Here is a 16,177-nt window from a genome sequence, read left to right on the forward strand (position 1 = left end):
CCGGAAGAATATAATTTGCACCACATAAGACATACATGTCTGCCAGAATGATCTTCACCAAGGTTATATTTGCTTTCGTGTTTTGGAGTTTGCGAATGGACATTTTACGTGGTAAGCCTTTGATTTTGTTTAATGTTCTCGTGTATTTATTTATGTGAAATGCACTCACTTGATAGATCTGCGACGATTTGTTGTTGCAATTCGGTCGTGACATTAGTATTTAAAATACTAATCTGTTTACCGTTGGAACTGATGAATTACATCAATTTTTCCAAATAGTCGTGTCTTAAACATCACCATTTAGGTTAATTTAAGGACTCTTATTGTCTTGTTGAATTCACGGACCTTTATTGCTTCAAGAAGGAGCAAATCTGAAATATCTGTTGGTGTATTGTTTTAATTTTAAGTTAGGAAGTGTATTTATCCATCTGGATTTCATTTAGGAACGCTTTAAGGCATCGGAGGTAATTGTTGACTTTAATCGCCGCCTGTTTAATTGTGTTGGATAATGTCTATTATTTACCCGAAGTGTGCCAATGACAATTTATGAAATGTATCAGTGAAAGAACTGAAGATTCTTACCCAAAGTTAAACCGACAGATACAGTGAATCATAGTCGTCATTGGAATTTTATTATTTTTTCCCTAAATGCACGGTTTATGCATTCATTTAATTCTGTGTGTTTGATTGCTGTACCATAATTCTGGTTACTATTCTCGTGACATAGTGGGAACATCCAATTTATTGTTTCCCCCATAAGTGCGAAAAGAAAAGCGAATATGGTGTGAGGACCTATGGTGTTTCACCGCAATTGCGGAAAGGTGTTTTAAAAATATTAACACTAATGTCTACTGCACGCAATCCTTTGTTTTACCGCCGATTTGAAGGTAAACAATGTTATTGTGCCAACAGTAGTGAAGGTGATGGGGACTGTTGTAGTGATTATTGAAAGAACATCGCAAATCCTTCCATTTACCGCCGATTTGAAGGTAAACAATGTTATTGTGCCAACAGTAGTGAAGGTGATGGGGACTGTTGTAGTGATTATTGAAAGAACATCGCAAAATATATTATTGCGTATTTTTAATTGATTATAATTTCATAAGGAGCTTTTGGGAAAACATCACAAGATTTTAAATTGAACTCTTTAAGTGGTGAATGCGTATGAATAATAATATTTATCGGTTCCGTGCTTATTGGTGGCTAATAGACTAGTTTGGGAAACCTAAAATTGATTAAAATATCCATAGCAGGACATCACTGGTTCGATAAAACGGAATCTGCATCAATTATCAGTATAGAAATAGCAAGTTTACGTCTACACATAGTCTCAAATATTAAAACGGTGTAAAATCGAGGATTAATAGAATGTCGAAGAATAAAATAATGTACCTATATATCGAGTGAGTCGCGGTAGTCCAGGGGGCAGAGCGTTGGACTGCTGACCGGAGGGCCCCGGGTTCGATTCCCAGGCACTGTGGGCATCTGCAGCTCCACCAAAGCTATATGTGATTTTTTGGGTACCAGATCTTCCTGGGAAACCATAACCGGCACAGTGTATATAGGAACTGGCCCCCCTTATTAATACCCTGATGTGTGAATATCACACGACGTAAATAGGGCTTAGTAGTACTGGGTGAACTCTACCATCAACCAAACAGACCTTCCAGGGTCGAATACTGTGTTTATGGTTTCATATATATCGAGACGTGAATTCATCAACTGTATACAACTGATGTTTGCAATTGAACTGATAATAGTTTACATTTAAATGACAACAAATATTCAGTTTCCCTTAGTTTTATTAGCAATGCTTTCAGGAATAATTTGACACCGGCGTAACAAGGATTGTTGACAAATAGCCATGTGCTATGATAATTAACCTCATGTCATTAAACCCTGTTGCGCATTGGTTATCAAATTAAACATGGCTTCATTTTGCTGTACAGCGGTAACAATAGCATGGACAATATACATTAAATATAGGCCACTAGTCCAAATATGGCCTTTGGAACTTACTACTTAGGATTCCTACTTAAACCCATTCTTGCAATCTAAATAGGCAGATGACTGCCCCCACATGGTAAGTCTGTATTACAATCGTCTGAATTACTGAAAGCATGGCAGTGAACTGAGAGACAGTATTTTCCAACCTGGGTCACAATTTTCCTCAGGAGGTCACAACCTATAATGTCTTTTGAGCTTATTTTATCAACATGAGGTTCCTACGATAGTGTCATGGATGGTCATGGATATATATATATATATATCCATATATATATATATATATATATATATATATATATATATATATATACATATATATTATATATATTATAATATATACATTATACATATATAATACATACATTATACATATATATAATATATATATATATATATATATATATATATATATATATAATACATATATATACATATATATATAATATATATATACATTTATTTATATATAATTATTATATATATATATATATATATATATATATATAAAATATATATATATATATATACATTTATTTATATATAATTATTATATATATATATTATATATATATATATATATATACATATACTCATATATACAGAAACAGATATAAGGAAAAGGGATAGGAACACACATAAAGGACGAACACAATAGAGGTGGGGAAGGTGGAATCGAACGGATCACAAGAGTAAAAATATTTCCTTGACCGGGACTTGGACCTCGGATCTTTCCACTTGCCGGGCGGATGCTCTTAACCACTTGAGCTATCGAGGAAACGTAATTTACCCTGAGATCCGTGGGTCTAATATGTCGCCAAGCTTTATTATATATAATTATTATATATGATTTATATATATATATATATATATGTATATACATATATTTATATATAATTATTATTATGAGGTAATTAACCGGTTAAGGTAGGTTTTTGGATGGACACAGCTACCAAAAAAATATTTTGTGACCCCTAGCAAAACACAACATCCCACTCTACATCAGGTCCCTCTTCATCTCTGTGTACTTTCTTCCTCCCTTCATCCTTTATAAGACATCCTCTGTCCTTTCTAATACATCTCTTGTTCCTTCCCTTTCCTCGTTTGCTCAACATTCTCCCCTCTAATACAGTCTTCAACATCCCACTGCCGGTCAAATCCCCCTTCATCCACTTTTCCTGCCTCCATAGGATTTCTCCCAACAAACCCCTCTCTTCCCTCACCATACCAAGTACTTCCTCATTTGTTTTCCTTCTTCTCTGTCCATTTCACCTTCTCCATTCTTCTCCACACCCACATATCTACAATAGCCTCCAATCTACGTCTATCCTCCTGCTCCAATGACCACGTTTCCATAGCCACACACAGCTGCACTCCATATCAAAGTTTTTACGAGTCTTTTCTTAACATCCTTACTCAACGTCCCTCTCATCAACTCCCCTCTCCTTGTGTGAAAGACTGTTTGCCTAACAGGGCAATTCTTCTCATTACCTCCCTAATACTTTGACCGTGTTGGTCCAAAACACTTCCGGATATACGTAAACTGTTCTACCTGTTCTAATAGTATTTGCCCCATCCTATTTTAATGTTTCGCTTAGCCTTTTTCTTTCTAGAGTATCGCATAACCTTTGTTTTATTAATATATCGATTCTCATCCCATACCTGTCGAACTGAATATCCAATTCACTCAGCAATGCTTGCCACCCTCTATTGGCTGAATGACAAACTAAAGCTTGGTCATCAGCAAACCTGACTGATTTTACGAATTCCAAAGAAACTGCGGGAGATGCCGCAACAGTAACTTTTAACGGAGTCATCCGCTAATGTGCATTTCAATGCAACAATTTCAGAGTGTAAAAATCATTCGCCTTGACTGGGATTCGAACCCAGATCCCTCAATATCCGGTCGAGTGCTTTAGCCACTAAGCTACCGAGGCGTCCTCTTAAACTCTGAAATTTTGGGGTTTTTAAAGGAACAAGAACAACTGAACTGAACAACTTCTTGTTCCTTTAAAAGCCCCAAAATTTCAGAGTTTAAGAGGACGCCTCGGTAGCTTAAGTGGCTAAAGCACTCGACCGGATATTGAGGGATCTGGGTTCGAATCCCAGTCAAGGCGAATGATTTTTACACTCTGAAATTGTTGCAATGATTTTTACAAATTCCCCACCCACTTTCATCCCTACCTCCAGTTCTTCCCATGCCTCTTTAATCATTTCCTCTGCATACCGGTTGAACAGCAACGGTGATAATGGGCAACCCTGCCTTACACCTCTTCCTAACACTGCCCAATCCGGACTCCCTGTTCCCCACTCGTACCTGAGCAGTCTGAGACATGTACAGGTTGCGGATTAGCCTCCTTTCCCACCAATCTATTCCTATTTTCTGCAATACACTCATTAGTTTTCCCAATTCACTCCTCAGGGCAAACAAAGACATTTTTATTCTTTTCCTTGGCTAATAAGATTCAGCTTTTAATAATAGAGCACGTTTTGAAGGAAAAACAGCGTTTCTCCCTGGAGGGGTAACATGATGTGTATGTTTTTTTCTGTGCAATTGTTATATTTATATGTTTTAAACAAATAACTGTTCCAAATGGATTTGTTGGTTGTCTACAGGTATCAGGGCATGAGTCCAATGCAGTGATCAATGCTCTTACTGTTGTAGGTGTCCCGTCAGGTGGCCTGGGGGTCACAGCAAGCTCCATCAATACACCAGCAAACTTCTCCTGCTACCAGTGTGCCGTGACCTCCCTCTACGAGAAGTGCGGACCGGAGACGCTTAAGCCCTGTGCCCAGACGGCCGATCGATGCGTGACACACATCACAAGGAGTAAGGCTCTTAGTTTATCTGTCAACGGAGATGGAGGGTTAGGGGGGGAGGAAGCCATTGTGTGGTTAATCATGCCGTATTCCGCATTCCATTTTGGTCTTCCTACATCCCTGTCCGTTGCCTTGTACTTTGTTTATTCATAACTCCTGAATGTCCAGATGCCTTTGAAACGGTTGCAGTCTTTGTGTCCCTTGTACCTCAGTTGTTTTTCTCAATATCCCATCTAAATCCCCTACTATAATGTTTATTTCTTAATCCAGACTCTCATACACATTTAAACACAAAAACCCACAATAGTAAACGTATATTCATACATATGGATACAGATACAGGATGCATTCTGAATGATAATGCAATTATTTCCGTTTTGAGTAATTTATTGAAAAGGTTTGCTCAAACTCTTAAAATTCATCAAAGTACTATCCACAGATTTGAACAAACTCTTAAAATTCTTCAAAGTACTATCCACAGATTTGAACAAACTCTTAAAATTCTTCAAAGTACTATCCACAGATTTGAACAAATTCTTAAAATTCTTCAAAGTACTATCCACAGATTTGAACAAATTCTTAAAATTCTTCAAAGTACTATCCACAGATTTGAACAAACTCTTAAAATTCTTCAAAGTACTCTCCACAGATTTGAACAAACTCTTAAAATTCTTCAAAGTACTATCCACAGATTTGAACAAACTCTTAAAATTCTTCAAAGTACTATCCACAGATTTGAACAAACTCTTGAAATTCTTCAAAGTACTATCCACAGATTTGAACAAACTCTTAAAATTCATCAAAGTACTCTCCACAGATTTGAAAAAACTCTTAAAATTCTTCAAAGTACTCTCCACAGATTTGAACAAACTCTTAAAATTCTTCAAAGTACTATCCACAGATTTGAACAAACTCTTAAAATTCATCAAAGTACTCTCCACAGATTTGAAAAAACTCTTAAAATTCTTCAAAGTACTCTCCGCAGATTTGAACAAACTCTTAAAATTCTTCAAAGTACTCTCCACAGATTTGAACAAACTCTTAAAATTCTTCAAAGTACTCTCCACAGATTTGAACAAACTCTTAAAATTCTTCAAAGTACTCTCCACAGATTTGAACAAACTCTTAAAATTCTTCAAAGTACGTTCCACATATTTGCGCAGTGTTGGAGGTTGGAGAGGAAATTCAGTTGCATTACATATGGAACGCACCCTGTAAGTCTGCCGAGTGAAAGGGTGTTTGAAATATTATCAAGTACTGTGTCTAGCAAATTAAATCTATTTTTTACTTATGTTTTCCAGCTATTTTTTTAATCTTTCAGTGCCGTTCTTATCTTTAGAAGGGGTAACCACGTTTATATCAACACGGTTCTCTTCCAGCTTCTTCTTCACCACTTCTGATACGCCGGGAATGCGGTCTCGGACCGTGTTCGTTCGAGGAGGAGAACAGCGATGCCACGGCTGTCCTCGGTATGGATCCGAACCACTGTGATGTCAACAAACCGGATGTGTTCTGTCTCTTCTGCTGCCGCGGTAGTGGTTGCAACACGGCTGGACCATCCTCTCCGGCACACCCACCCCACGTTGCCATTTCTATCGTGTTGGCAATGCTGTGGAAGGCTTACGTCAGCTAACCAGGTGTCGACGTGCCGATGGGTCGTTTTGTTTTGTTGCGTACATTTCTTTGAGTGAGATTTTTAAGTGAAGGGTTTGTCGATCTGCCTTCCGTCTCGTTATCGTTAAACGATTTATTGTTTGGTATTGTTTACGCTATACTCTCGTCTTTGTGTTGGGTTGTTTGAAGCGTAAGCTCGCCCGGTTTTATTTAAATTTCCACTTTGCCTTTGTTGGGCAAACGGTGTCTCCTTTGACATGGGTTTTAGTGGTCGTCGGAGAAAATTATTTATATTTAGTGACCTATTAATGTCATTTCATGTTCGTATTTTCATTAATTCACTCGTGTACAAGTACAAATTGCTAACGTTTCAACAAAGAATATTAAAAATCTGGAAGAACGATGAAAAAGAACTAGATTCGATGAACGTTCCATTGCTTTTTGGATATTTTTCCAATCTTTCGGACAATTTGCGCGTACCACGCGAATAAAACCCATTTCCCTAGTGCCGCAAACCATCCATCGAGCCATTGTCTCGACATCTTCGTACCAAAAAAAAACGGCTGCTCAGTAAACGCATGACCCCATCGATGCAAACAAGTGTTAATCGTAATGAGAGGCGAGTGATTTGAGTAATCAGTATGAGGTAGAACTAACTTCCCAGCCGTGTACTGCTTCCAACATGTCACGAAGTGGTTTTGCCGTACGTGATAAAGCATTGCGAATGATTGAAAATGACCATGTGTTGCCTCTTTTGGTATTCCGGTCTTTTATACAAGCAGCAAACAGCTCAGATTGGACAATTGTTATTTGTAGCGTCCAGTATTAACCATTCCATCAGGTTTCAACATCCCATCAGCAGACCATACCCTTCCGGTCCAACCAAACAGAGAGCATTGTCTTTCTTTCTAAAGTAAAAGGGTCTTGCAGTCAATGTGGGTGGTACGTCTGGGTCTTCCAATGCTTTTTTACTCTTGGGATTCTCAAAATTAATCCACTTGTCATCCACAGTGATGATACGATGCAAAAACCACTTCCTTTTGTATCACGGGAGCGAAATTTCGCATATGTTTTTGCACCTTTCCATCTGTCTGTCGTTCAAACTTGTGTGGGAGCCATCTGCTGGTCTTCTGAATCATTCCCGTCTCTCGTAGACGATTGGAAATGGCTTGTCGACTAACACTCGGTTGCTCTGTGAGTTGATATTGTGTTTGCGAATCGTCTATGTATGACAATGCTTGCGATTTTACATCTTCGTAACTTTTTGATGGTGTTCTACGTGTTCCTTGTCTGCAAATATTGAATTCGCAACTTTTGAAATGCCAAAACCATCGTTTGATTGTGTCTACCAATGGAATTTGTTCACCTGAAGCGTCTCGAAGTAATAGTTTGGAATCGGCAGCAGTTTTGATCAAATGAAAACCAATAAAATCAACGCTCTCTTGGCAAATGCTCTTTGTTTGGTATAAGTTTTGATTTATGTGAACACGGAAACGCAATGCTACGCAAACACTTGTTCAATTTATGACTCAGTCTGCATCTGACGCTTGTTGTTGACGGCACTACGAAATGGTATCATTTATGTCGAATCTTGGCACCAATAACTGCATTGGTACGCCGCCTATGGTTGGAAATCAGCAATTCGTACTTCTACGCCTGGTAACTCCAACCATGATCTCGCTTTTAATCGAAATTTAAAACTATTTACATCATAAACTCATTTTTTCTACTAAACTAATGTGATTGTCTCGATAAGTATTCGTGTCGTAACCTTTTTATATATCTCCACTGCTTAATAGATAATCTTATTCTATCAAATTTACATCTTTTTGAAAGAGATTTTACTAACCGTTGATGGTGTGTATGTGTGTATGTATGTATATATATATATATATGTATATATATGTATATATATTTGTATATATATATGTATATATATATGTATATATATATATGTATATATATATATGTGTATATATATATATATATATATATATATATATATATATATATATATATATATATATATATATATATATATATGTATATATATGTATATATATGTATATATATATATATATATATATATATATATATATATATATATATATATATATATATATATATATATATATACATATATGTATATATGTATATATATGTATGCATGTATATATATATGTATATATATGTATGCATGTATATATATATATATATATATATATATATATATGTATGCATGTATATATATATATATATATATATATATATATATATATATATATATGTATGTATGTATGTGTATATATATGTATATATATGTATGTATGTATGTGTATATATATACATACATACATATATATACATATATATATATATATATACATACATACATATATATACATACATATATATACATATACATATATATATGTATATGTATATATATATATATATATATATATATATATATATATATATATATATATATATATATATATATATATATCTCGATGTTTTTTATATAGGAGCGGACAGGAAACAGAACCATGTCCTTGAGATTGAAACGGATATGAGAAACAGTAAGTTATCCATACCGTTTCTTGCCCTGGGCGCTATAACAGTGTGGACCTGGTGGAAGAATATTGAAACACCATATTGACTGGTCTAGTTTCGCCGTACATCTCTCGTGGTGTAGTGTTTTAAAAACGTGAGTCTTCCAAAGGTATTTGTACAGTGTCTTTAGGGCTAGTTCGTAGCTTTAAGAATATTCTTCAGGGGAAAGACTTAGGTTTTTTCTTAATCCTCCTTAATCAGTCGTGTGCTGGGAATCCTTTCCTTATTGCATCGCATTGTTGAATTTCATAGATCTCTTCACCCCACTCACTGCTCACCTCATAGTTTTTCTTCACTGCTTACGGCTTTTGACATCATAATTCTGCCAAAAATGTGCGTGTTATTTGATTATTAGTCGTGAAGTCTCCGAGGTTTACGTCCGCACAGCCCATTATGCATGTAATTCGAATGGTTTTCATTTATTTCTCTGTGAAAAATATATATATATATCGATTCATTTACTTGTTAAACTGCATAAAATTCTTCAAAATACTCAATACACTTGCGAAAACATGTCTACCACGCCTTGAAGGCAACGTGAAACTCCTCTCGATGGAAATGTCCCTCTCGGGAACGTTGTACCAAACTTTTGGATGTTTAACCCACGCTCTCCTTCCAATTCCTCCTTCATTTCAGCCCTCTCTCTCCCTCTTCAGTAAACAGGGACACAAAAATAACACACACACAGAGCCAAGTGGTCTCCACTGGGGTGGCGCCCCAATGCCGGGAATTTGGTAACAATGAAGGATGTGTGGCTGGGGGCATTGACGTGATGGAGCTAGACCATACCGTGGGCCGTGTGACCGATTTGAAAAACATAATTCACATATGGAGGCACGTCTTTCCGCTCAGACTGCTCTGAGCAAACTGGCGACCGGCTGCGTTGGAAGGGCAGACCCCCTACCACATTTCCCGACTGGTTTTACCTCACTGCCATGGATGGTTGCGTCACAATTGAGTCATGAATATTACTTTCATAATGGAGCACTCATACTGCTCTGAGCAAACTGACGACCGGCTGCGTTGGAAGGGCAGACCCCCTACCACATTTACCGACTGGTTTTACCACACTGCCAAGGATAGTCATGTCACAATTAAAACATGAATATTACTTTCATAATGGAGCACTCATACTGCTCTGAGCAAACTGACGACTGGCTGCGTTGGAAGGGCAGACCCCCTACCACATTTCCCGACTGGTTTTACCACACTGCCAAGGATAGTCATGTCACAATTAAATCATGAATATTACTTTCATAATGGAGCACTCATACTGCTCTGAGCAAACTGACGACTGGCTGCGTTGAAAGGGCAGACCCATCGACGCATTTCACCACCAGTTTTACCATGCTGCCATGGACAGTCGCGTCACAATGAAGTCGTGCACTTTACTTTCATAATGGACCTCACAGACTGCTCAGAGCAAACTGTCAACCGGCTGTATTGAAAGGGCAGACCCATCAACGCATTTCACCACCAGTTTTACCATGCTGCCATGGACAGTTGCGTCACAATGAAGTCGTGCACTTTACTTTCATAATGGACCTCACAGACTGCTTGGAGCAAACTGTCAACCGGCTGCTTTGGAAGGACAGACCCCCAACCACATTTCCTGCCTGGTTTTACCACCGTGCCATGGATAATATCATCACAATGAAGTCCTTTGCATTCCTTTCATAATGGACCGTGTAAATCTACATGAATACCATTCAAAATACCGTTAAGGTGGATTGAATCAGCAGTAGTTGGGATTGATGAGAGATGAAGATAGGAGAATGTTCGTTGATTGGTTGAAACTGTTGGGGGATTGTTTTAAAAAGGACTGCGTTACTTGTTTTGTGCGTTGTACTTGGTCATACGGGAAGGCTTGCGTTGTCCATGAAATGTTTGGTGTGTATAATTGAGGAGATATGCATGGACAAGAGGGCAATACAAGGGTTAGGGTTTTGCGTCAGAGCGAGCAATGAACCAGCACATTACTAATTACATAAAGTGATCCTGGTGTTTACTTTGCAAAGGAAAAGTGATGGAATTACTTGCTGCCTTTAGAATAATGCAAATTATGAAAGATAAACTAATGTTTTTTGAGCAGTTTTTTAGCTGACGTACAACGGTAACCATTGACAGAATTAACTCAAGTATAATTGCGTATCTGAAGCAATGAGAACTTGTGTCAAGTAGAACTTGCTGATAAGAGACTGATCTCTTCTTCGGTCTCTCACGCAAAACAACGCAGTCTTTCAATTGAATCATTTCACTTTCCGTGTGAAGTAATTTTTAAAAAATACGATAATGCATTTCGTATCGGCGAAACAAGAATAAATTTTGTGTGTGGTTTTATTCAAAGAGTATTATTTAGACATTATTTAAGGTTGTGGTTTGCACGTTAGGGCTTCAATTTAAATGAATTAAACTGTCAGGAATGCAGATTCGGTTTGCGGAATATGGATAATATTAGGATTGGTTAGATTTTTATATTTCTGGTACATTCATGATTCATTTTTTTTTTAACAAGAGACGTGTCGAGAGACTTCTGTGCTAATTTTTTTCCTAGTGGTATTTTTTATTGTTTCTCTCAAATTATTTTAAAAAAAAAGAACACGACATAGTAATTTCATTGCGTGAACTTTTGACTCTCTTCTTGTGGGATTTTTGAAACTATTCTTAAAATTAATATTATTTAACTGTGGGAGAGAATTCACAAATGACATTCTTGGAAGCAAGTCAGGACAAATCTGGTTTTGAATTGACAAAACTTGCGTAGGAGTTTGCGTTAACAAAACTTGTGTATAATTTTGCATAGATATAACTTGCATATTCTTTTGCATGGACAATACTTGCGTAGACTTTTTTGTCATCAAAACCTGTATAACTTTTGCGTAGACAAAACTTTCATAGACTTTTTTGTCATTAAAAACGTGTATACTTTTACGTTTAGAACAAAGTTGCATTGTGTTTTGCATGGACAAAACTTGTGATGACTTTTGCGTAGACAAAACTTGCGTGCACCTTTGCGTAGACAAAAATTTCATAGACTTTTTTGTCATTAAAAACGATATACTTTTGCTTCAACCAAAGTTGCATTGTATTTTGCATGGACAAAACTTGCAAATACATTTACGTTTACAAAACTTTCATAGACTTTTGCGTGAACAAAAATTGCGCAGACTTTTGCGTAAACAAAACTTTTATAGACTTTTTGTCATCAAAACCTGTATACTTTTGCTTCAACCAAAATTGCATTGAATTTTGTTTAGACAAAACTTGCGCAGACTTTTGCGCAAACAAAACTTGCATAGACTTTTGTGCAAACGTAACTTGCGTATACTTTTGCGTAAACAAAACTTGCGCAGACAAAAATAGCGTAGAATTTTGCATAGACAAAACTTTCATAGACTTTTTTGTCAACAAAACCAGTATAATTCTGCGTTGACAACACTTGCATAGACTTTTTCATGGACAAAACTTGTGTAGCCTTTTGCGCAGACAAAACTTGCGTAGACCCTACCATGATAGTGGAGCTTGTACTGAACACAAACATAAACCATAAGCCGGAGTCTAATCATTCCGTTGAATTACCCCCTCACTCTTCATCACTACTCATTATGCAAAATGTCACTTGATAAATGAGTTATTCTTAAGTTGCAATATTTGTCACTGTTGTACGAATTACTGGCCATCGCACGTACTCGTTAAGAGTTAACTCCAAAGTCACTGTCGTTCATTGTAACATCGGTCGCCTTTGTGAAATTAGAGCATTGCCCATTGACATGTAAATATTACATAAATATCATTTAAACTTAAAGATGTCCTGAATTTATTTATTTAATATAATTCTCATTATTTCAGCTGAGATAACTTAATGTTGTTCCATTTTATTTGTGCTTAATACACGTGTGGGGTTCTTATCAGTTGCTATTCTGTTAGATCATTCAGATTTCTGAGTTCAAATAGGTTAGCTACCAAAATTAGTGATTTTACGATGTATATTTTAATAATATTTGGGCATATAAAAATGTCCCCCACCGCCCACAAGAAAAGAGTGGCAAGAGGATAAAAACAACCTCAGAAATGCTGGGAACAATTGTTGTTACTAGGCAAGAACTATGCGTGAGAACATGGCCGATCTAGTACAATTGCACCAAAAACTGGTCTGCATCGCAAACAATTTCTGTGGAGAGTTGATCTTAACCGTTTCTCTCAATTGCCAATTCCGTTTCTATCAAACCTGACCACAAAATACAGCCATATCATTATGAATGAGGCCAGGGATTTAAATCAAGACGTCTATCGTTGATAAATAACTTTCTAACACTTCAATCGAGTGCCGCTATCAGAAAATCATTCTTTTTTAAAACTAACATTGTATAATTTGGGGATTGCGGAAGAGGGAGATTAGGGTTCGGCCGGCATATGAGGTCGCATGAAATATCTTAAACATATCTTGGATCTGATAGATAGCGTACTACCAACAGGAAATAACATGACATTCGATTGATGTTAGGATTGTTTATTAAAAAAATATATGGTAGGCGTAAAACTAGTGCACATATGCTTGTACACCACTAACAAAATTACCTTCAAAAGCACTCATATGTGGCATGTGGAAGTAACATTCCCCCTAAACACATGCCCTGGTTTGAGTTTTTTTCACCCAGTGTAATTTGAGAAGTGGAAGTATGGAGACGTGCTTTAATACTACAAACAAAATGACCTTCAGAAGCATTCCTGGTGGCATGTGGAAGTGACATTCCCCCCTCAATAATCATGCACATATTTGAGGTTGTTATATTCATCCAATGTAATTTGAGAAGTGGAAGTATGGAGACGTGCTTCAATACCACAAACAAAATGACCTTCAGAAGCATTCCTGGTGGCATGTGGAAGTAACTTTCCCCCTCAACTCGCATGCGCAGGTTTAAGGGCGTAAAAATCATCCAGTGTATTTAGAAGTGGAAGTATGAAGACATATGCTAGTACTACCAAAAATGACCTTTGGAAGGACTCCTGGTGGCTTATGGATGTAACATTCACCCAGTGTATTATTTCGAGAAGCAGAAATATGGAGACATGTTCTAGTGCAATGTCAACACAAGTTAAACTGGATGATTGTAACGACCTCAAACCTGTGCATGTGTGTCGAGGGGGAATGTTACTTCCACATGTGACCTAAGAGGTGCTTCTGAAGGTCATTTTTCCTGTGGTCTGCAAGCATGTGTGCATTAGTTTTCAGCTTACCTTTGTATATCGATAACGTCTTTGGCAAATATGATCTGTGGGTGATCAGTTATGAAAGAGGACCATGTTTATAGTCTTCGGATTTGGTAGACCTGTGTTTATTTTATCCTCTTCACGAAACCAGATTATTTTTTTAAATATCAATCAAAAGAATAGTTAGGGAAAGTTGCACATTATTAAGTGATTTAGATTTGGGTTGAAATTCCATCAAACACAGAAACACACCAACAAGAAAACTCGCACAAATTCCAAATTTTTGGTGGTCAAACCACCTTTCTCAAGGTAGAGAAGGAAGGAACTCAGGAGAATTTTTTAAAAGCAGGGGCCTGGGATGCTGGATAGAAAGGGAAAGTGAGGATAGGTTTGCAAGGGAAAGAGTTGGGATGAGAAGGTGAGGTTAATATGCAAGGTGTTGAGAGCAGAGGAGGGGTTAAAATATGTGAAGATTGGGATAATTAATGTCTGATGTTAATACCTGGCTCATTTCATGAATCAAGGAGCCAGACATATGCAATTTTTCAATAGTTGGGGTCAGGGATGCTGAATAGATTTGCAAGGGAAAGAGTTGGGATGAGAAGGTAAGGTAAATATGCAAGGTTTTGAGAGTGGAGTGGGATGAAAATATGTGAATATTGGGGTAATTAATGTCTGATGTTAATACCTGGCTCATTTCATGAATCAAGGAGCCATATATATGCCTGTTCTATTGTTTTGAGTTTGAGTAGAGAGTCAGAGGGAGGGTTGTATGCTAAAGTGGAGACACTGTAGCATCTATCAAAGGGTTGTGTTCGGAGGTGTGTTTTGGTGGCCAAACCACCTTTCTCTTGGGAAAGAATGAACTGATTGAACAAAATGATGAGCCTTCTTTCCCAAGAAGAAGGTGGTTTGGCCACCAAAAATTTGGAATACGTGTGAGTGTCATTTGTATATGTTTCTCTGAGTGTTTTTTGACCAGCAATATCTTGCTCCTTTGTTTAAATTATAAATATATATGTTTATTAATTCACATGGAAATAGATGTTAGGAAAACGGATAGGATTGCAAGTAAAGGACGAACACAGAAGAGGTGGGGAAAGGCAGAATCAAGCTTTGTCATTAAATCATCATCTATTTATTTTATTTTTTTCAATAATCCATTTATAGTCATTATGCTAATTGATATTCCTCAATGTGTACCTGCGTTAAGTGAGTATTGGCCAAATGGCAAGTCTTCCTGCCGTTCATTTCATTTTCTTGACCAACAAAATAAACCAATTCGCACTAAAAATTAATGACAAACATTCCAACGATGACTGAAAGTTAATTTTTTAAATGAATAATGAAACAATGCGGGTTTAAATGGAGTATTTAGTGTCTTAAGCAAAGAGTACAAGTTTAAAATAATTAGGAGGATAAAAACAAAGTCGAGTTAGATTTTAGCACTGTGTCTAGTCGATTTCATGTTTAATATTTACAGAATACGCTTGTTAAATTTTGAAAGAAAGGTATTCAATGTTTAACTGTGACAATTGTTATTGAGTTTTGCATATTTTTGTTGAGTTTTCTCTACTAAGTCCTGGTTTATATACTATCTGGTTAAATTCACATTTGACAATGCCTTAATGTTTTGGCCAGAACTCAGTTTGCATGGGCGGTTTATACAAGTACCTGTGTTAGAGATGAAGAAACCATTTTTTTCAAAAAAAATTTTTTATTTTTCAACATAGTCCCCTTATTAGGAAGGTACACTTCTCCCAAAGTTCCTGCCATTTTTTTAACCCCTCTAAAAAATAGGATTTGTCGAACTCTCTGTAAAATATGCCAGTCTTGGCAATAACTTCCTCGTTTGAGCTAAATTTTTTTTCCCGCAAGCCATTTCTTCAGTTTAGGGAATAAGAAAAAGTCA

At 36.7% G+C, this 16,177-nt stretch overlaps 1 protein-coding gene across 1 annotated transcript; it reads left to right on the forward strand.

Annotated features, from left to right (window-relative positions):
* Positions 1-6,526, forward strand: LOC139693242 (uncharacterized). The gene is made up of 3 exons (XM_071591351.1): positions 1-111; positions 4,670-4,834; positions 6,204-6,526. Exons 1-3 carry the CDS (start codon positions 36-38, stop codon positions 6,455-6,457), a joined length of 495 nt encoding a protein of 164 aa, XP_071447452.1. The 5' UTR covers positions 1-35; the 3' UTR covers positions 6,458-6,526.
* The last annotated feature ends 9,651 nt before the right edge of the window (positions 6,527-16,177 follow it).

The sequence above is a fragment of the Hetaerina americana genome, unplaced genomic scaffold, assembly GCF_022747635.1.
Source record: "Hetaerina americana unplaced genomic scaffold, ioHetAmer1.1.p SCAF_45, whole genome shotgun sequence".
In the NCBI taxonomy this organism is placed as follows: domain Eukaryota; kingdom Metazoa; phylum Arthropoda; class Insecta; order Odonata; family Calopterygidae; genus Hetaerina; species Hetaerina americana.